The 22,912-nt window shown below is 43.8% G+C and overlaps 1 protein-coding gene across 1 annotated transcript in view; it reads right to left on the reverse strand.

Annotated features, from left to right (window-relative positions):
• Nucleotides 1-371: 371 nt before the first annotated feature.
• The window catches only part of eme1 (essential meiotic structure-specific endonuclease 1), a 29,703-nt gene continuing 7,162 nt past the window's right edge, over nucleotides 372-22,912 (reverse strand). Inside the window, exons 2-9 of the mRNA XM_038777563.1 lie at nucleotides 18,900-19,839; nucleotides 17,375-17,514; nucleotides 13,189-13,278; nucleotides 7,390-7,511; nucleotides 6,380-6,497; nucleotides 5,396-5,511; nucleotides 3,986-4,175; nucleotides 372-3,040 (exon numbers count right to left, since the gene is read on the reverse strand). Of these exons, the coding sequence (XP_038633491.1) occupies nucleotides 2,873-3,040; nucleotides 3,986-4,175; nucleotides 5,396-5,511; nucleotides 6,380-6,497; nucleotides 7,390-7,511; nucleotides 13,189-13,278; nucleotides 17,375-17,514; nucleotides 18,900-19,797 (1,842 nt within the window). The 5' untranslated portion in view covers nucleotides 19,798-19,839 and the 3' untranslated portion in view covers nucleotides 372-2,872. The remainder of the gene's footprint in view (nucleotides 3,041-3,985; nucleotides 4,176-5,395; nucleotides 5,512-6,379; nucleotides 6,498-7,389; nucleotides 7,512-13,188; nucleotides 13,279-17,374; nucleotides 17,515-18,899; nucleotides 19,840-22,912) is intronic.

A 22,912-nucleotide genomic window follows, 5' to 3' on the forward strand; every position in this document is an offset into this window, starting at 1 on the left:
AAGGACAAAGGCTGCAGATGGCTCTGAACACCACCACAGGCATGGTGCAGTGGTTAGCATTGCTGTCTCGCAGTTACAGGGATCCAGGTTCAATTCCAGCCTCGGGTCACTGTCTGTGTGGAGTTTACACTTCTTCCCAATGTCTGCGTGGGTTTCCTCCGGATGCTCCGGTTTAAAAAGGGCAGCACAGTAGCACAAGTGGATAGCACTGCGGCTTCACAGCGCCAGGGTCCCAGGTTCGATTCCCCACTGGGTCACTGTGTGTGGAGTCTGCACATTCTCCCCGTGTCTGCGTGGGTTTCCTCCAGGGGCTCCGGTTTCCTCCCAGTCCAAAGACATGCAGGTTAGTTGGATTGGCCATGATAAATTGCCCTTAGTGACCAAAAAGGTTAGGAGGGGTTGTTGGGTTGCAGGGTTAGGGTGCAAGTGAGGGCTAAAGTGGGTCGGTGCAGACTCGATGGGCCGAATGGCCTCCTTCTGCACTGTATGTTCAATGTAATATCCCCAATCACAATGCATCCTGCTCTGTAACTGTATCACCATTCTGGTAGTTGTCACTGGGTCAAAATCCTGGATCTCTCCCCCTATCAGCATTGGGGTGCACCAAGAATGGTTTAAGGGGGCAGTTCAGTGACATCATTAGGGCAAAAAAAGGATCTGGGTGGCAGTGGTTAGCACTGTTGCCTCAAGTCGTCGAGGACCCGGGTTCGATCCCGGTCCCAGGTCACTGTCCGTGTGGAGTTTGTACATTCTCCCCTTGTCTGCGTGGGTCTCACCCCCACAACCCAAAGATGTGCAGGGTAGATAGATTGGCCACGCTAAATTGCCTCTCAATTAGAAGAAAAATGAATTGGGTACTTTAAATGTATCAAAAAAAACTCTTCTCCACTGACACTGCCAGATCCGCTGAGTTTATATTCTATAATAAGAAGTCTTACAACAGTTCTGGCTTGAGACAATTCAGACCTCTTAAAGCTGTGATTATCCCTCTCTCCAGTCGCTGTCTGGATCTGTAAAAACTAAATTATCTGCAAAAACTCGCATTCAAAGTATCGTTTTGCATCATTGACTTTGTCTATATATGTTTCTGAACCTACCGCTTCATTCACCTGAGGAAGGAGCTGCGCTCCGAAAGCTAATGATTCTAAACAAACCTGTTGGACTTTAACCTGGTGTTGGAAGACTTCTTACTGTGCCCACCCCAGTCCAACACCGGCATCTCCACATCATTTATATTCTATAAAGGCATTTGGGCAGATACATGGATCGGAAAGGTTTAGAGGGATACGGGCCAAATACATGCAAATAGGGTTAGCTTAGATGGACTTTTTGGTTGGCATGGACCAGTTTGGGCTGAAAGGCCTGTTTCTGTGCCGTAGATTCTAATAAATGCAAGTCTTGCCACTGAGGTCTATATCCCATGAACGAATAAAAAGGTGAAATAAAGCTTTATTCTGTATTTAGCCCATGCTGCATCTAATATGTAAGTTCGATGGAAAACTGCAGAAATACCTTAACTCTGATCTAACCCATGCTGAACTTGATAAAGCGGGAACATTTGTAGTGTGTAAAGAGAGGTGGTTATGGATGTGATTGAATAATTAAATGCCACATTTGTCGGATCAGAGGCAGAACTGAAAAGGGATAATTTTATTTAGAGCCTCGGTATATGATTATGATAAGTTTAGATAAGGTAGACAAAGAAAGGCTGTTCTGAGGACCCGGGTTCGAATCCTGGCCCTGGGTCACTGTCCGTGTGTCCGGAGTTTGCACATTCTCCACGGGTTTCACCCCCACAACCCAAAGATGTGCAGGTTAGGTGGATTGGCCACACTAAATTGCACCTTGATTGGAAAAAAAAATGATTAGGTACTCTAAAATTATTAAAAAAAGAAAGGCTGTTCCCATTAGCTGATGTTACTAAGACTAGGGGACAAAGATTTAAGATTTTAGGCAAGAGAAGCATGAGGAATTTAGCAACACTGTTTTTTAATGCAGCGAGTGGTAATGACCTGGAACTCTCAGCCCACAATGATGGTGGAAGCAGAGACAAAAAACTTGTAGGGCTACAGGCATAGAGCAGAGGAATGGGATGGACTGGATTGCTCTAGATAGTATGGCCTTGATGGCTGAATGGCCTTTGTGCTGCATATCTCTATGACTCGATGAAATGATCATGAAGTTTATTGCAGAAAATGATCAAAAGCTTTAGACCAGCACATTTACATTTAATCACTATCTTTTTTAAAAAATCTATATTTTTTATCCTGAATGTGATGAAGATATACCAGATTTTTAAAATTTAAATTTCTTCTCCTCTTCTTCCTTGACAACTGACTCTTGCTGGCTTCAGTTCATAATTGTCCCAGCAATTCACCCAGAAAAGCATTCTTTATAATTGGAGACTGACAAGTAAAAGAATAACCCGAAGGATTGAACCACCTCCTCTTAAAGACCTCCTTATCAAAGAACAAATGACATAAAGAACAAACAAAAGATCAAGACTCATTTTCACTTAGCAGCCAGCACACCCACATTATGAAAATAGGAGTTAAATGCCCTACACACATATTGGTGAATGAGAACCAAAACCCGCCAACAAAAAATCAAACGAAAGTGGAATTGTAGATCTGCTACTATCAATGTTTTGAGTGTACCACTGCTAAGGTGGTAACTTAAGCTGCAGTAATGTTTTTTTTAATATCCTACTACCATGAAAGTACAAACTGCTTCTCAAGACCATTGTTCTGCCACTAGCTTACTTAGTAGTCAGTCATTATAGGGAAGAGAAATGCTGAGGCTCTATGGAATCAAAAAGCTACATGATTCCAGGCGTTTCTGCTGAAGACCCTGGGGAGTACACACTATTCTGTTACTCAAGAAAAAATTCAGATTCCATAGAAGTCATCAGCAAATAGACCCGTTTTGACAGCTCTGGTCCAATCCTTCGTGTTGTTGAGATTGCTCCTTCTCCACGTCGAACAGGGATGTCAGCAAGCAGATTCTCCTTTTCTCGTTCAGAACTGCACATGTGATATGCCTAATCAGAGGAAAAAAGGCAACTGGTCTTCTAGCTAATATATGTATTGTATAAATATTTCATCCATGCACAACATATACAAGAAGAATCAACTACAGTAATAATGTTGCCTCAGATGAATTCTACGGGAAAATATACAAAAATTACTAAAGAGTGAACACCAGCTTGTATATACAGTATGTGGTATCTTTAATCATCTTTCTCAGAAACACCATAAAGCATTTCATGGAGAATGAACAGGAATGTGAAATTCTGACACTGTGCCCACTTGAATTGTGAAAAAACACCCAGCAGCACAAATATACATTGCATCCATCAAATCTGGTTGGTGTCGGGAAGTGAACATTTTAAGTTGTATAATGTTGGATTTCTTATTGGTGGATACAAGTCTGTCACTGCATAACACTGGAGTGGGTACCGCTCTGTTAGTGTTCTTGTCTGGAACCCACCATCATGTTTTATCAAGCTCTGTGCATTTACGCTTATGCATTTGGTGCACCTTGTTTCACTTTTATAATGCTACATCTTAATTTCCATCCCCATTAGGTTAAACTCTCCCCAACAGCACTAGAAACGGCTTTAAGTGAGCATTGATCTCGGGTCTGAAGTGCAACCTGTCTGATCTGTATAGATCCCAGCTCTCCCTGAACCAGTCTCAATATTCCATGAATCTAAAACACTCCCTTCCACATCAGCTCTATCCACAGATGCTGCTAGACATGCTGAGTTTTCTCAGCACTTTCCATTTTTATTTCGGATCTCAAACATCTGCAGCATTTGCTTTTAAATTATTGCCTCAGTAGGTCCATGGGGAACGCCTACCTCTCACACTCGCCAGAATACACAACGTTTATCCTTACTTCCCATCCCCCACCTTCCAACCAATTACAATTAACTTTAACAACGATACTGTTTCACTGAAAAGGAAATCACAGTAATTTGTACCTGAGTAAGTAACCATGGTGATTGATAGGCAGACACTATGGCATTTGCCATCTCAGAGCTAACTCTGTTTAATTGCTGGATCTGTTTCTTCCAAATGCTCAGGAGACCTTTCCCCGAACGATCTGCCTTCGCCCCTCTGGACCCGTCACTCTCCAAGTAGACTGAGAGTCCCTTGTTCTCCCGTCCTCTCCTGGCAAGAAATATTTCATCAACACTCTGTTGTATTAACTTGTCTATAAATTCAACCATGTATAAACCAACTGAAAAAATGGCGTCACTTATTCTCCTGATCAATGTGCAAAACAGACTGTTCTTTTCGCAAAATTATTTTTAGATTTTTAGTGTACACAGAAAATGCTTGAAATACAGTTGGTCATCAACATCTAGTCTTTTGCCTCCAATCAAATGCTCAAATAACTTCTGTATCTCCAGTACTGTCATCTCTGATCTACTTCAGTTTAAAGAGAAAGGTTTGTATTTATATAGCACCTTTCACAGCCTCAGCCACTGAACGTCTTTTAAAATACAGACACTGTTTAAGGGTAGGAGTCCCATTTGGGTGGCTGGAAGTGGGGGCTGGTCAGTCTGTACAATTGTGACCCAAACTCTAGAAGTGCTTGCTTTCAATCCGTCTAATTTTTTCTGGGTAACTAAAATAATAATAATCTTTATTAGTGTCACAAGTAGATTTACATTAACAGTGCAATTAAGTTACTGTGAAAATCCCCTCTACACTCTAGTTCCTCTTCGGTTACATTGATGGAGAATTCACCTGTCAAGCACATCTTTCGGGACTTGTGGGAGGAAACCGGATCACCTGGAGGAAGACACCATTGGTATAGCCCAGTTGGAATCATCCAAAGTTTGCAATTTAAACCATTTTTTAATGGTTCCCTGTGCAGAGCAATTGCTCAGGGGAAGTTTGCATTTCTGGACGATTGTATGCACACCTTAACTGGAAATCTCTGAAGGGCATTTCTCAGCACATCTTGTATGTCCCCAAATACAACACTGGGGAACTTGGAAGTTATGTTCCAATAAATCATCTGCGGTATCCAACATATAAAAAGCTCATTAGATAGTCTGACTGTGGGACACTTCTTTAGATGCAGGAAGCCCTTAGCTATCACATCCTTCATAAGCATCGGCAAGCTATTCCACCATAGGAACATCAAAATCACTTCAGTTTACCCCACTTCCTCATTCTATTTGATGAGGGATCCCACTACCTCATCATGGTGCACTTTTCCACTTCCCACTCCAACCATGCTGCAGTTGTTTGGAGAGGGACTGAAAATGTAGTTCCAAAGTGGAGGACAGTTTTGTGCTGTCTGTTCACATCCAATTGGAATTTGACTGATGCCACCCAATTTATTTAAAACACAAATATTTTTGTTGCTCAGCACCTACTTGAACGGGGCCTCAGCCACAGCTTTGGTGAACATGCTGATATAATCTGCAAACTCCTTCCAAGTCTCCAATAATTGGAGTTGAGCTTTGACGGACAGCTGCAAGTGCACTAGAGCCTGAGGCAAGAAGGAAAAGCAAATAAGTAAGAATCTACACAACAATAATTTTCAATCAAACTAAACGATATACAATGGAATTGCTTTAAAACACATTGTTTCTCCTCTCTTGAAGGATATTTATTTCAAGGCAAAAAGTTCCAAATGTTTTAGGCAATTGGCCTAGACTGGTAGGCTACTGATTGCAGCAAAACTAATGATGGAGACCAATGCTTTGCTAACCCAATTGAAATACATGCATATTGTTCAAATTGGTCACTCGGTAGAAGTTTAGTGTGCCTGACTACTTTTTTTAATACAACAGTTGTTCCCTGATCTCTAGTTAACTAGCTAATCTCAGCAAGTAGGAACACTACAAATGGTTAGAGTCAGTGAAATAATTAAGCTGTCCCTCTCACTATCCCGACTCAAATGTGCCTGGGAGGACAGGAATATCCTCCATTATACAACAGATTTAAGATAAAACATCTCAAGAACAGAACCAGACTCAGTAAAGATGCACTCTATGGTCAAGTACCTACATGCCATCACTAGTAAGGTGCTGAAGGGAAATAAACATCCATATAAAACTGGAAGATCACCGGAAAACACAAGACACTGGAAACACAAAGCAGCTCAGGTAGCATCTGTGTCGAGATAACAAAATTCAAGGACGAAGAGCACATACCTATTGCTAACTCCCCTGTGCTCTCCACAGATGCTGCCTGACATATGACTGTTTGCTGAATTTTCTGTTTTTATTTGTCTTTCAACAACCACATTCTTTTGCTTCCCAATGATATAATGTTGTGTAACCTCTGCTGAGCTCCTACGTAGATACTTTGTGAATTCAAAGTTGCACTGTATCCTGAAGCCAGTGAAAACTCACTAATTCCACATCTGCTCGGGATATCGGAGGCACATGCTGATCACAGCCTTTTGCCTTTCTATGCTTCTTTTGTTCTTCACTAGGTGCCGACTTCTGTGACCTCTGCTTCTCCTGAGGCCTGTAGAAACAAACCAGAAAATGACATTTATTTTGACTTTCCATTTCTTCTTCTCTAGCTAAACGCTTCTTGCATCTCATCCAATTCCAAACATGTATCCCTAGCAATTATCAGCAAATTATTTGATCTTCAATAATATCACAGCTAAATCCTGTAATATTGCACCCAGCATCCAGACAAGTATAGTTCTCAGCAGAGGTCACTGAATAATGATCAGTAGTTTTGCTTCTTTCCAGCCCAGGGATGCTGAGACCAACAATCAGCCTAGCTAAAATCAATTAAGATCTTCTAGCGTGTATCATGTTACAAAATAGTTGGTCTAAGTGAATCCTTGGGTGTAGAGCAGTAGGATATATTTAAACAAAGGGGAGTGCAGGTCATTTTCTGGGTTTTCCTTCCTTTTTCTAATACAATTGTTACTAGATGACAACACGATACATTTTACACTCATACAAGGTAACGTATGTGTTCGATCCTGGGGTTGTGAACAGCCCTGGGTATTGATTCCAGCTACTGGCAGTGCCACGAGTGCACACCCCTGCAGCATTTGATGGGTTTTGGTTTTACAACAGTTCCGGTGTTTCAGTGCAGAAGAGCTTGCATGGATCGCCTTTGAAGTCAGCCACTGATAGCGGGCCAATAAGCAGCGGATTTCATGGAATATCTCCTGACTCGCATCAGAGTGGACAGAATTTTCTTTAAAAGCTGGGTTACTTTTTAAATCATACTTCAATTCCCACTAGCCACACTAACTGGATCTACTCACAAGCATAACCGTTTTCCTCATTTTGAGCACATGGCACTGAGCTGCAGAACTGTTTTACCTGCTGCTTTAGGGTAGTAAAAGAAACATTAAGACAAAACTTTGAAAAAGATTCAGTGCGATTCTCACCTGAAGTACTTTTCCAATCCCACAACAATGAAACATGGAACATTGTTCCCACTTTTCTGAAGAATATCAAGAGCAAAGCTTTGTAATGTCATCTGGCCTTCAGTAGCAGCACCTTGCACTTCCTGGGTGGGAAATTATAGGAAAGCGTTTGTGCTTAATTACTGTTACAATCAGGACTGTAAATTGATTATCAGTTGGGGGTACAATTCTATTCAGGCGGTGGTACTCATTGGGGACAAATATCTATACACATTTATATAATAATAATATTATGTATTGTCACAAGTAGGTTTACATTAACACTGCAATGAAGTTACTGTGAAAAGCCCATATTCCGGCGCCTGTTCGGGTACAGAATTCAGAATTCACCTAACAGCACGTCTTTCGGGACTTGTAGGAGGAAACCGGAGCACCTGGAAGAAACCCACACAGACGCAGGGAGAACGTGCAGACTCCACACAGACAGTGACCCAAGCGGGGAATCGAATCTGTGACCCTGGAGCTGTGAGCAACAGTGCTACCCACTGTGCTACCGCGCCACCCACATATATAATACAGCATGGGATAAGGCAGAAAGTGCGGCTGGTAGTTGGAAGTGCACGATATACAAGTGTGTCTCTGTAAACAAAAGTTTATGAAGACAACGCACCTTTCATGGTCACAGAAAATCACAAGGCACTTTACAGCCAATTAAGTACCTTTGGAGTGTACTCACTATTGTAATACAACAGTCAATTTTCATGCCCATCATTCCCACAAACTGCAATGTGATGGCGGCGAAATAATCTGTTTTATACTACAAATCGATGGATAAATATTAGCTGGGGATATCTTCCGTGTTATTCTGTCAAATTGCACTGAAGGATCTTTTATGTCCACTTCAGAGGGCAGGTAGGATCTTGGTTCAACATCTTATCCAAATTAAAAAGACCAGGTTCCACTGTTCTATCCTTTCCCACCAGGCTATACAAGTCGCAACAGGGAGCATTAGACATGTTGGGCAGAATTTAACCAAAACATTTCTAAGTTCACCTGTGGGGAGTTTTGGAGGAAGTGTGCCGCCGGCTTTGCCGCCGAGTTCCCCACTGCTATCAAACAACACTTTTTTGGGCCCTGGGTAGTTTCTCCGGATTAGCCCACACTTAGAATTGTTTCAGCATTAGAGAGCTGAACTCAGATTGGGCGTCATTTTGAAAGGGTGCCCCGATCTCTAAGTGAGCTGGTGGGTACCCCCCCCCAACCTATGGGCAATGTCACACCCCATGCATATGGTGTTATCCCACACCCCCAAGTGAGGATATCCCGTTAGGGGTTCCCCCTTGTCAGCCCCCCCCCTCCCCCCACCTCCGTCACGCCCCCAACCTCCCAGAGATCCCTGCTTACCTGCCCTGCACATCCCCCCTCCACCCTCCTTTCATGGGCATAGCCCCCCCCTCGGGCTCTCTTCCTTGGCAGCGCTCCTGCCAGCTCGACAGTGCCAAGGTGCCCACGTTCTAGCGGGTGGGCCAGGGAGCCATCCTCCAGTATCCCTGGCCACACAGGGGCCTCTGATGCCCTGGGAGACTCCCGTGTGCCGTTCCACCTGGTCCACGTTTGTGTGGACAGTAATAAGTGGCACCCGTCTGCGGCCCTGCTAGAGAGGCTGGTAGTGCCCAGGAGGCCAGTTGATCCTGGGTAAGATCACCTAAGTAGACTTAAAACCTACGTAAGCATGCGCCCTTTTCTCACACCCGCTTTGGGTGGGATTTTGATTTTGGCCCCTTGTGAGACCGTGGCTCCCGGGAGGCCTGCGGAAGCCTCTCCCGGGATCGACCGACTGCACTGCACTCTTGCTCGAACCTAACGAGGTCGGTAAATCGCACCAGTTGTTTCTTTACACAGAATTCCAGGAACTTTAATGGCATTTTACGGAACATATTCTACCTGAGATCAGAAACTAATAGAAGTGCCTATAACATAAAACAGGGTAACGATTCCTTCCCATCAAATTCCACTTTTATTACAGTAAGAAGTCTTACAACACCAGGTTAAAGTCCAACAGGTTTGTTTCAAACACGAGCTTTCGGAGCACGGCTCCTTCTTCACCTGAAGAAGGAGCCGTGCTCCGAAAGCTCGTGTTTGAAACAAACCTGTTGGACTTTAACCTGGTGTTGTAAGACTTCTTACTGTGCTCACCCCAGTCCAACGCCGGCATCTCCACATCATGGCTACCACTTTTATTACATTAGACTATGGGATTTCTGGAAAATGCATTTAATAAGTCTTTGTGTTTTTCTGGTCTTAGTGCATCAAAGGGAGCGAATTTGTTTAGATATCTCCCTCCGAAGAGGACTAAATCCTGAACATACTGTTGCTGCGAGAGTTCAACTGCGATCTTGCCTGACAGGAGGCTAGGAACACGCTTCCTTTCTCACTACCCAGGCGAAGGAATGCTTTTACCAGAACGTGCCAGATGATGATATACCACCCAACTATCCAACCTTGCCAAAAAGTGTCAAGAGGCTGCTCAACCACGCAGGGCATCAGTTAACCCAATCCTCACTTGGTGTTCACATGTGTTCTTTACTAGGAGTCACTAGTTATCGATCAGGAGTCAGTACAACAGTTGCTATTTTTTTCCTCCTTCCTAGCCGTAGAGACACTTTATGTTCCAACAGAAATCAACCAGAGTGGGAATTAAACCCAAGATCCTGTATTCTCACTGGCCAATCTAGAAACTTTCTGCCAGCCCTGTTAGCCAGAAATCGCAGGTGAATCTGGTGGAAAAAGACTAAATCAAACCAACATATTTTAATTGAAAAATTGATTTTTGGGGCTCCTGTTTAAAACAGAAATGACTAAGAAACTGATTCTAAACATTAAAAAGTGAATTCTAGAAAAACGCCAGCAATCTAACTATGGAAAATATTTGAGTGCTGACTTTGACCATTCTAGGTGTCAGAAGGCTGAAACACAAGAAAATTGATACATTTTAAACGTATACAAAGAACAAAATGGCACAGGCCCTTCGGCCTCCAAACCTGCGCCGATTATTGACGCCTGTCTAAACTAAAACCATCTGCATTTCCAGGGTCCATATCCCTCTATTGCCATCCTATTCATGTCTTTGTCAAATTGCCTCTTAAACATTCCTATTGTATCTGCTGCCACCAACTCCCCTAGCAGTACGTTCCAGGCACTCACCACCCTCTGTGCAAAAGGATTTGCCTCGCACATCTCTAAACTTGTCCCTCACACCGTAAACTTATTTCCCCATGTAATTGACTTTTCCTCCCTGGGAAAAAGCGTCTGACTATCCACTCTGTCCGAGTCACTCATAATTTTTTAAACCTCTATCAGGCTCAACCTCCATCATTACAGTGAAAAGAATCAGAGTTTATCCAACTTCCCCTCATAGCTAATACCCTCAAGGCCAGGCAACATCGTGGCAAACCTCACCTGTACCCTCTCCAAAGAATCCATATCCTTCTGGTAGTGCGGCGATTAGAATTGTACATAATATTCCAAATGTGGCCTAACTAAGGTTATGTACAGCCGCAGCACGATGTGCCAATTTTTATATTCAACGCCCTGACCGATGAAGGCAAGCATGGCGTATGCCTTCTTGACTACCGTCTCCACCTGCATTGCCACTTTCAGTGATCTGTGAACGTGTACGTCTTTGCCTGTCAATACTCAATGGTTCTGCCATTTACTGTATAATTCCCACCTGCAGCAGACCTTCCAAAATGCATTACCTCACATTTGCCCGGATTAAACTTCACCTGCCATTTCTCTGCCCAAGTCTCCAACCAATCAATATCCTACTTTATTTTCTTCAGTGTTCACCAAGGAGAGGGGCCATGTTTTTGAGGATGAGAGTGTAATACAGGCGGGTAGGCTGGAGGAGGTAGATGTTCTGAGGAAGGATGTATTAGCAATTTTGAAAAACCTGAGGGTCGACAAGTCCCCTGGGCCAGATGGGATATATCCAAGGATTCTTTGGGAGGCAGGGATGAGATTGCAGAGCCTTTGGCTGTGATCTTGGGTCCACAGGGATAGTGCCAAAGGACAAGAGAGTGGCGAATGTTGTTCCTCTGTTCAAGAAAGGGAATAGGAATGACCCTGGTAATTATTGGCCCGTTAGTCTTACTTCGGTGGTGGGTAAGTTAATGGAAAAGGTCCTGAAGAATAGGATTTATGACCATTTGGAAAGATGCAGATAATCCGGGATAGTCAACACGGATTCATGAAGGGTAAGTCTTGCCTCACAAATTTGATTGCATTCTTTGAGAAGGTAACTAAGTGTGTAGGTGAAATGAAAAAATGAAAATGAAAGAAAATTGCTTTATTGTCACGAGTAGGCTTCAATGAAGTTACTGTGAAAAGCCCCTAGTCGCCACATTCCGGCGCCTGTTCGGGGAGGCTGTTATGGGAATCGAACCGTGCTGCTGGCCTGCTTGGTCTGCTTTCAAACCAGTGATTTAGCTCTGTGCTAAACAGCCCCTTTGTAGGGGCTCTATGAAGGTAGAGCAGTTGATGTCGTATACATGGATTTTAGTAAGGCATTTGATAAGGATCCCCATGGTCGGCTCATGAAGAAAGTAAGGAGGTGTGGGATAGAGGGAAATTTGGCCAATTGGATAAGTAACTGGCTATCACATAGAAGACAGAGGGTGGTAGTGGATGGAAAATGTTCAGACTGGAGACCAGTTACCAGCGGTATACCACAGGGATCAGTGCTGGGTCCTCTGCTATTTGTGATTTTTATCAATGACTTGGAGGAGGGGGCTGAAGGGTGGGTCAGTAAATTTGCTGATGACACCAAGATTGGTGGAGTAGTAGATGAGGTGGAGGGCTGTTGTAGGCTGCAAAGAGACATTGATAGGATGCAGAGCTGGTCCGAAAAATGGCAGATAGAGTTTAACCTTGATAAGTGCGAGGTGATTCATTTTGGTAGAAAACATTTGAATGCGGATTACAGGGTCAACGGCAGGGTTCTGAGGAATGTGGAGGAACAGAGATCTTGGGGTTCATGTCCACAGATCTCTGAAGATTGCCACTCAAGTAGATAGAGCCGTGAAAAAGGCTTATAGTGTGTTAGTGTTTATTAACAGGGGGCTTGAGTTTAAGAGCCGCGGGGTTATGCTGCAACTATACATGACACTGGTGAGACCACATTTGGAGTATTGTGTGCAGTTCTGGTCACCTCACTATAGGAAGGATGTGGAAGTAATGGAAAGGGTGCAAAGGAGATCTATCCTGGTTTGCAGGATAGATCTTATGAGGAAAGGTTGAGGGAGCTAGGGCTTTTCTCTTTGGAGCAGAGGAGGATGAGAGGTGACTTAATAGAGGTTTATAAGATGATAGAGTGGACGTTCAGAGACTATTTCCTCAGGTGGATATAGCTGTTACAAGGGGGCATAACTATAAGGTTCAGGGTGGGAGATACAAGAGGGATGTTCGAGGTTGGTTCTTTACTCAGAGAGTGGTTAGGGTGTGGAATGGACTGCCTGCTGTGATAGTGGAGTCGGACACTTTAGGAACTTTCAAGCGGTTATTGGATAGGCACATGGAGCACACCAGACAGGGAGTGGAATAGCTTGATCTTGGTTTCGGACAATGCTCGGCACAACATCGAGGGCCAAAGGGCCTGTTCTGTGTTGTACTGTTCTATGTTCTACTGCATTACAATCCTCTTCACTATCCGCAACTCCACCAATCTTCCCGTCGTCTGCAAGCTTACTAATCAGACTAGCTACATTTCCTCCAAATCATTTATATATGCTACGAACAACAAATATCCCTGAGGAATGTTACCTGTTTGTAGTTGTGAACCATAGAAACAAACTCCTCCAGTGGAATGTAGATCAGAACATGAAGCTCATTCACCCAGTCATTCTTTTCATTCTGTTAAGATAATTTCCAGGACATATTTTACTGTCAAAGTATAAAAACAAGTTACAAAATTGATTGGTCTGGCTGGTGTGTTGATCCAGCCTGTGTGACCAACGTACAAGCTGTAAATACATATCAATTGTTCAACTGAGGTTTTTATTCTACATTACTGAGAAACCAAGACATCAGCAAGGTTCTAATGCAAAAAAAAGGCAAAGTGTAACAATATTATTGAGATTTTAAATGCTTGAAGATTATAAGAACAGAAGACAAGACAGTAAAGAACCCTTTAGATCTCACATTCTGAGGGAAAATTGGGATCACATCAATAGAAAAAGTTGGATAGAGATGCGAGGAGCCCAAATGGGAGTGATGCTAGGACAGGGAAAAAAAAGCTCAGTCAAGAAGCAATCCCAGGTCACTGAATATTTATATGGGTCTTGGTAGCATCTGAGAGCAGTGAGGGTGGCCACTAGACCCGGTGACCCAGCAAGGTTAGACACCTGCTTTGTTTTAGATGGTGAAATGTCTGCAAGACAAACATGAACCCACAGGATTTTGAGTAGGTATGAAGGGTAATGCTGAAAGACGGATCACAGATTAACTGAAGGGGCAGAGGTAAAGGATGCCTTAAATTGGGACCTTTCCCAAAAGGGTCTGATGATGAGTGGGATCCCTCTGAGGTAGATATGTGCTGGGCTTCACCTTCTGTTTATGTCACAATTTGCAGCTGCTACACTATTGTGCAGCAGTCAGCATCTTGAGCAAAGGAAATTGATTAACCCAGCATCCGGAGATATAGGGGAACAATCTACAGTGAAAATGGATCCAATATACTTGAAAGTAGATATAGTTGTTTGGTAGTACAAAGCTTGGGAGTATTGTTGAAAAAGAGACTTTGTTGTCAAAGCTTTTCATCTTGCACTTATCAGGACATTTGCGCAAGAACAGCTGGCAGAGGTATTCACAGACATCTTTAACCTGCCCCTACTCCACTCCGAGGTCCCCTCCTACTTCAAGAAGACCACCATCATACCGGTACCAAAGAAGAACCAGGCAACATGCCTCAATGACTACCGTCCGGTGGCCCTGACTTCAGTCGTAATAAAGTGCTTCGAGAGGTTGATCATGAAGCGCATCACCTCCATACTCCCAGAACGCCTTGATCCACTGCAATTCGCATACCGTTGCAACCGGTCCACATCAGACGCCATTTCCCTGGCGCTACACTCATCCCTAGAGCATCTCGAAAACAAGGACTCCTACATCAGACTCCTATTTATTAACTACAGCTCCGTCTTCAACACCGTAATCCCAGCCAAGCTCATATCAAAGCTTCAAAACCTAGGACTTGGCTCCCCACTCTGCAACTGGATCCTCGATTTTCTGACCAACAGACCACAATCAGTAAGAATGAACAACAGCACCTCCTCCACAATAGTCCTTAATACCGGGGCCCCGCAAGGCTGCGTACCTAGCCCCCTACTCTACTCCCTGTACACACATGCCTGAGTGGCAAAACTTGGTTCCAACTCCATGCACAAGTTTGCTGACGATACGACCATAGTGGGTCGGATCGCGAATAACGATGAGTCAGAATACAGGAGGGAGATAGAGAACCTAGTGGAGTGGTGTAGCGACAACAATCTCTCCCTCAATACCAGCAAAACTAAAGACCTGGTCATTGACTTCAGGAAGCAAAGTACTGTACACACCCCTGTCAGCATCAACGGAGCCGAGGTGGAGATGGTTAGCAGTTTCAAATTCCGAGTGGGGCACATCTCCAAAAATCTGTCCTGGTCCACCCACATCAACGCTATCACCAAGAAAGCACAACAGCGCCAATACTTCCTCAGGAAACTAAGGAAATTCGGCATGTCCACATTAACCCTTACCAACATTTACAGATGCACCATAGAAAGCATCCTATCGGGCTGCATCACAGCTTGGTATGGGAACTGCTCGGCCCAGGACGGCAAGAAACTTCAGAGTCGTGAATACCGCCCAGTCCATCACACGAACCTGCCTCCCATCTTTTGACTCCATCTACACCTCCCTCTGCCTGGGGAAAGCGGGCAGCATAATCAAAGATCCCTCCCATCCGGCTTACTCACTCTTCCAACTTCTTCCATCGGGCAGGTGATACAGAAGTCTGAGAACACGCATGAACAGACTCAAAAACAGCTTCTTCCCAGCTGTTACCAGACTCCTAAATGACCCTCTTACGGACTGACCTCATTAACACTACACCCTGTATGCTTCATCCGATGCCAGTGCTTATGCAGCTACATTGTATATCTTGTGTTGCACTATTATGTATTTTCTTTTCTTCCCTTTTCTTCCCATGTACTTAATGATCTGTTGAGCTGCTCGCAGAAAAATACTTTTCACTGTACCTTGGTACACGTGACAATAACAAATCCAATCCAATCAAATCCAAGAACACCAATAGTAAAAGGGAACAACAATTTATACTGCATGAGGAGGGAGTACTGATTGGTTGGCAAGTGGAATCTGATCGGTAGTGGCAATGCCGTGGAGAATGAACCAGGGAATGGCTTTCGCTCAAGCTTCAGTTTAGTCGAAAAAGGTGCAATGCATAGACATACTCCTTTTGTCTGCAAAGGTCTGGGCCATGTGTGTGAATATATGTAACTGCCAGCATGCACATGGCGAGCCCAATAATCTAAACTGGTTTTCAGTGCAATTCTTAGCACGATTAGAATTGCATATGTTGGACCCCATGTTTTGAGCTTTGCAAGCAGGGACTAATTGGGTATGATCTGTACTTGGTCTATTATGAACAGTCGAAGGGACGTATGGCCTATATACCTGCATCAAACCGGCACTGAAATTCATATACCACATTACTTATTTGTGTGACAGGAAGCTGCCATCAAGCCGAAAAGACACCCTGCATAAGAATTTCTTAATTCAGAGGGCGGTGAATCTTTGGAATTCTCTACCCCAGAATGTTATTGAAGCTCAATCACCAAGCATGCTCAAGGCAGAAATCCATAGATTGCTGGGTAAGACATCAAGGAATGTCTTTGACAAAGAGTCATCCAGACTCGAAACATTAGCTTCCTTCTTTCACAGATAGAATCGTTACAGTGAGGAAGGAGGCCATTCAGCCCATTGAGGCTGCACAGGTCCTTGGAAAGAGCACCCTACTTAAGCCAACGATTCCACCCTATCCCCGTAACCCCACCTAACCTTTTGGACACTAAGGGGCAATTTATTATGGCCAATCCACCAAACCTGCACATCTTTGGACTGTGGGAGGAAAGCGAAGCACACGGAGGAAACCCACGCAGAGACTGGGAGAAAGTGCAAACTCCACACAGTCACCCGAGGCCAGAATTGAACCCAAGTCCCTGGAGCGGTGAGGCAGCAGTGCTAACCACTGTATCACCATGCCGCCCTCTTTCCACAGATGTGGTCAAACCTGCTGTGATTGTCTAGCATTTTCTGTTTTTGTTTCAGATTCCAGCTTCCACAGTAATTTGCTTTTATCTGTGACATCAAGGGATATGGGGATAGTAAGAGTCAGATTATCAGCCATAATCCGTGTGAATGGTTCAATTGGCTAAATGGCTTACTCTTGTTGCTATTTCCTATGCTCCTATGCCATTAAGCCAATACTGAAACCAGGAGGATGAAGAGTAATCTACCAAAGGATCAGAGACACATGAGCAAACATTTCCTCTGAAGTGTATTTTTGGTCTGCCTCCATGGGTTCTGACTGTCCTCCACTCACTATTCAATCAGACACAAGTTAAACAGTGAATTAACAACTGGTTCTGCACTGTGGTTTTGATACTATGGCATCCCCAATTCAGTCTTTATCTAAAGTGCACGTGACATTGGATGGCATAGTTAGGAGCAGAATCCAAGCTGAACTGTTCTCCTCGCAACCATGACATATGAGCAATTGTATAAGCCTTACATCTTGATCAATGTAGGACTTCATGGATAGCAGACAAAATTTTCAGTTCAATATTTTCCAATTTCTAACAGGAACTTCTTCTAGGACCATTGCATTAGAGTAATTAATATGTTAACTCAACTTTTCTAACTCCAGCTAAAACACATAAACATCACATACCGTCTGCTGCCCTACAATGCGAGCCTGTCTCCTCCCCCAGGTCACACTGTGAGGAATAGCCTGATTTTCTATCACACAGCTAACCTCCATGGTCTGTAGAGTACTGAGCAGTTGTCCGCCTCCTTCTACCTGCAGCAGCCCTGTGCAGTGAAACAGATGATGCATCATGTTCACATGTGCCACAGCAATTGTCCGATTTCATCAATACGTTGAGAAAACATAAATGCTGAATATTGCACTCATATCTGTGACCACTAGATACATTTTTTAAAATAAATTTAAACTTCACCTAAATTACTTTTGGAGCAGTGTGTGACTTGCTATGCAGAAGCAGGTAAATGGTCCTCAGTTCCATGTCTTATGGATGGCAGACAATGCAGCACTGCCATGAGCAAGTCCTAGATGGGATTCAAATCTTGTGGCCCAGAGGTAGGTGAAATGAAAATCGCTTATTGTCACGAGTAGGCTTCAATGAAGTTACTGTGAAAAGCCCCTAGTCGCCACATTCCGGCGCCTGTCCGGGGAGGCTGGTACGGGAATCGAACCGTGCTGCTGGCCTGCTTGGTCTGCTTTAAAAGCCAGCGATTAGCCCTGTGAGCTAAACCAACTAGGTCAGAGGGGTAGATGGGAAGAAAAAACAAATACAAATGTGCCTGTATCCAACTCTGGATTCTGGAATACCCTTGAGGGGCGTAGTAGTATCCATATTGGATCCACTGGTCATGATGAATGACACCACCACATGCGGAACATTAAATCTAACAATTTGTATTTATACAGCAATACCCCAAAGCATATCACTGGAAATGAGTAAAAATGACCTGAAACAGCAGTTAGAATTTAAGGGAGTAATTGAAGGAGCACTCATAGAGAGAGATTTTGAAGGCCAGGAGAGATTAAAGCAAGCTGCGAGGGTTAGAAAAAGAATGCCATATGCATATGATTTTATGGCTCTGCCACTAGTAGTGAAAAAGGAGGTGAGGGAGAATATTGAACAGATCAGAATCGAAAGACCTGAGGTGCAGCCAACTCTTAACGAGAAGCCGAACTGAAGTAGAAACATGGATACGGAGTAACAAAAATAATCATGGGTCCCAGCCAACAGTAGATAGGGAGATACTGCTCTTGTTGACAGAAGGATCGAGAACCAGATTACACCAATTTAAAGGTGACTGGCAAAAGAAGCAATAGCAGCAAGAAGAAAAATGTACTTTTGTAATGAGTGGTTAAAATCTGGAATATACTGGCTGAGAATGTGATGGGGGCAGATTCAATTGTGGCTTTCAAAAGGGAATTAATTAACAATTATCTGGAGAAAAACAACTTACTAGGTTACAGAGAAACAGTGGGGGTGCTGCACTAATTAAGTTGCTCTTGCAGAACTGGTACACACACACAATGGGCTGAATGAGCTTCTGCACTGCTATGATCAAGTACTTGCACTGTTATTAAACTTAACAAAGCCCTTTTCTAATAACTATCAATGCTTTCTCATTACATCTAAAATAGTTTTGGAAACACTCACCTGGATCAATGTAGACCAGCATGTGTTTGAGGCATTCCCCTGGTCTCAACATCTTCTCAATGTTAGCTAACTCTTTTCTCATAGTTTTTTCCTCTTCCCGTTGCCGACGAATATTTTCCTTCTCTGCTCGTTGATGCTCTCTTTCTTCATGTTTTCTCATTGCCTCCTGTTGAGCTGTTTCTACTTCTGCTACATTCAGTGTTACTTTTTTCTGTGGATGGGATGAATCTGATGCCATTTTCCTGGAGGATGGCACATTTCTAACACTCAGTTGAGCTAAATTTAAATGAGGCTCATGTGCGTTTGTTGGCTGCAACATACATACTTCATCTCCATCGTCCGAGTCTGAAATGTCCCATGTAGAGCGTAAAGGCAAAGTTCTTCGGCTAATTCGTGTAGGTCCTGTGGTTTGGTTCCCATTGAGCACAGCATTAGTCTTCTTAATTTCAGGATCGCCTTGACTAAGTTGAGGGTTATTGGGAATTGAAGCCCCAAGCACAGAGTTATGTCTGGAATTTTCTCGACCCAATTTAGAAACAGAGTGGTCAGGCTTCTCTACATTTTGGTTCCCAGTGAGCTTTGCCCTCAGTCTTTCGGATAAAGGAATTATTAGGTCATCATTACCATCACTCTCACTGCTCACAACTGTTACTACATCCTTAGGTAAGCACTTAACAGAGTGGCTGAGATTCCGCCGACAACATCTAGTTTTGGCCAAAGGAGACTCACAGGTTTCAGAGTCTGAGCCTTCCACAGCAATTGAATCCGACTGTTCTGAAGTTGTGTGTTTGAAATCCAATGTGCCATCACAGATTTTGTGGCTTCGAAGGCCAGTGAAGCTGAAAATGGGCAGCTCAAGTGAATCATTGTGTATGTCTGTGTCACTAGTCTCTTCCATCTTCACACCACAGCCTCCCCTGTTAACTTCAAATGATCATACCTCAAATAGAAAAAAATATGAAAGTGAAATAATACAGGATTCTACAGACTTTTTGGTGCATTTCATTCTGCTCAAGATGAAAAATGATTGTGGTAAGGGATAGAATACATCCCACTAAAAGCACCTAGTATCAGTATCTCACACTTCCAGGTCTGGCACAGCGCAAATTAGAGACAGTCAGGCACTCTCTATTCCAACACCATACTTCAGCCTCACCTGGCTCACTTCCTGAATTATTGATTAACTCAACAGTAATTTGTGTTTAGTCCATAGAACATGTAATGCAGAAGGAGGACATTCGGCCCATCGAGTCTGCACCAGCCCACTTAAGCCCTCACTTCCACCCTATCCCCGTAACCCAATAGCCCCTCCTAACCTTTTTGGACACCAAGGATGGCCAATCCACCTAACCTGCACGTCTTTGGACTGTGGGAGGAAAATGGAGCACCCCGAGGAAACCCACACAGACACGGGGAGAACGTGCAGACTCCGCACAGACAGTGACCCAGCAGGGAATCGAACCTGGGACCCTGGCGCTGTGAAGCCACAGTGCTATCCACTTGTGCTACCGTGCTCCTCCCCCTCGGAGGGGATATGTGCCATCTCCTACTAGTTCTGCCCAGAAACAAACCTATATGACTTCATATTAGTTCTGCCAAAAGACAAGCTCATGTGACCAGATTGTCATGGGGACATGTGCCTATGCCAAAACCTACTGAATAAATGGTGAACTTTAACATCTGAACACAAAGGAAGGGGCAGCTGATCACACTGTTTCCAAATTCACACACGCTCAGGGGCAGTTAATGCAAGAGTTTTGGCCAGGAAGATCCACAATCAATGTTGCTATGGTAAATATAAGAAAACTACCGATTTGCGATAACCACCTAACAGACGGCTATTGAGGAGGGATCTCATGTTCAAGGAAACCGAATTGTGAAGAGTTAAAGGCCACAGAATCACGAGAGTACCTTGCAATGGGAAGTGTTTTTGGTTCACCTCAGAGGGTTGAGGAGAGAATTTTCTTTAAAAAGACACTGGAAGGTTCATTTTAGAATTCCTAGTGTATACGTCTGCCCTATCCCCGTAACCCCATCCTACAAAGGGGCTGGTTTAGCACAGGGCTAAAGAGCTGGCTTTTAAAGCAGACCAAGACAGGCCAGCAGCATGGTTCAATTCCTGTACCAGCCTCCCCGAACAGGTGCCGGAATGTGGTGACTAGGGGCTTTTCACAGTAACTTCATTTGAAGCCTACTTGTGACAATAAGCGATTTTCATTTTTCATTTCATCTTTGGACTGTGGTGAAAGGGGGGTTCAGCGATGATACCTCTTAAAACTGAATAGCCACTAGAGTACTTTTACATAAGTTACTTTATTAAGGATTGAGATGAATTAGAGTACTGAGTAATCATTATTAACCATCAAACATGTATTTTTAGGGCATAGCAGTAATAAGTAATCAAATGGGATTTAGGATAGCTAACTTGACCAAAAGGACATTACTTCTGACATCCTGTTTTTGTGAAACAATCCAGGGCGCTGGTTCTGTTATTCTGTTTCTCACAAACAGTCAGCACAGGCTGCTGAGATTGTACAAACAGGGGAGAAAGTGCAAACTCTGCACAGTCACTCAAGGCCGGAATTGAACCAGGGTGGCTGGCGCTGTGAGGCAGCAGCCCTAATCACTGTGCCACCTGGTGAAGCAGGGAAAAGAGATCATGTTATAGTGGAGAAGAGCTTTGGACTTCTCAAGACTATAGAGTTTTATATAATGTATAAATACAACATGGTGTTTGCAATTGTGTTAAGAAGTTGGTGAATTTATTTTCTGTAGTTTAGCTGCCTAGTAAGTAATGTTTAATCCATTTCTATTTTAGTGTGTTTGCTACAGCAAAAATCTTAAAATGAGAAATGTTGCCGTGCGACCCCTGGTGTTGGTCACTGGAAAATTCACATCTCTTTTTAAAAGTTATCTGTTTCTGTGGAGACAAGAACAGCAATTCATTCCAGTGGAATTTGCAGGAAGAAGGACCAGTTTGTGTCAGGGATTGCTTCGGGGCCTACAGAGGGTGTTAAGCTGGGCGAAGCAGAAGGTACGGTGGGCTGACGCTGGAGTTCGGATATACCAGGACATGACTGTGGAGTTGGCGAGGAGATGAGCAGTGTTCAGCTGCTAAAAAGCGATACTGTACAACAGTGGGGTACGATTTGGTATGGTGTACCCAGCGAAGGGGAGGCTGACGTACAACACCAAAGATTTTTATTTTGAGACGGTGGAGGCGGCTGAGGCATTTGTGAAGGCAGAAGGCTTGGGACAGAAGTGAGGACTGGAACTGGGGAGGGGTCTTGGGCTGTGATTGGGGAGCTGGAAAATGTATAAATGTTATAATATTATAAAAAAATTCAAGGATAAGCTGGCACCGCTGATGGTGGGATGTTTGAGGAGACGATAGGGAAGGGGGTGTTACCACAAATTTTGGAGCAGGCATTGATTTCACTGTTGCTCAGGAAAGATAAGGATCCGATGGAGTGTGGGTCGTATAGGCCCATATCACTTTTAAATCTGGACGCAATGGTATTGGCGAAGGTACAGGCAGATAGGCTGGAGGAGTGCCTCCCGAAGGTGATAGGTGAGGATCCGACAGGGTTTGTGACAGGGAGGCAGCTCTTTTCGAACATTAAGAAGGTATTGAACGTGGTTATTGTGGTGATACGCATCACTGTAAATACACAAGGGGTTAATGTAAATACATGTAGACTAGATAGACACTAGAGGGAGCACCAGAGACATGTCACACAGACATTCAACCAATAGGTCAGTAAGATAGGACACGACCAATGGGCATTCACAATATACACAGAGGTGACACTACCACAGGGGGGCATTACACCAACCCATAGAAAAGGACACAGCACACATGATCTTCCTCTTTCCAGTGGAGACACTCAGTGTGTACACAGGGTTGATTTGAAACACATCATTCTCACCACCTGGATTGTAGCAGACTGGTTCGTCAGTCTGAGTAGCTATAGCAGGATTAACAGGAGAGTTGAATCCAAGTAGGAGAATTG

Source organism: Scyliorhinus canicula, chromosome 18, assembly GCF_902713615.1.
Source record: "Scyliorhinus canicula chromosome 18, sScyCan1.1, whole genome shotgun sequence".
Taxonomy (NCBI): Eukaryota; Metazoa; Chordata; class Chondrichthyes; order Carcharhiniformes; family Scyliorhinidae; genus Scyliorhinus; species Scyliorhinus canicula.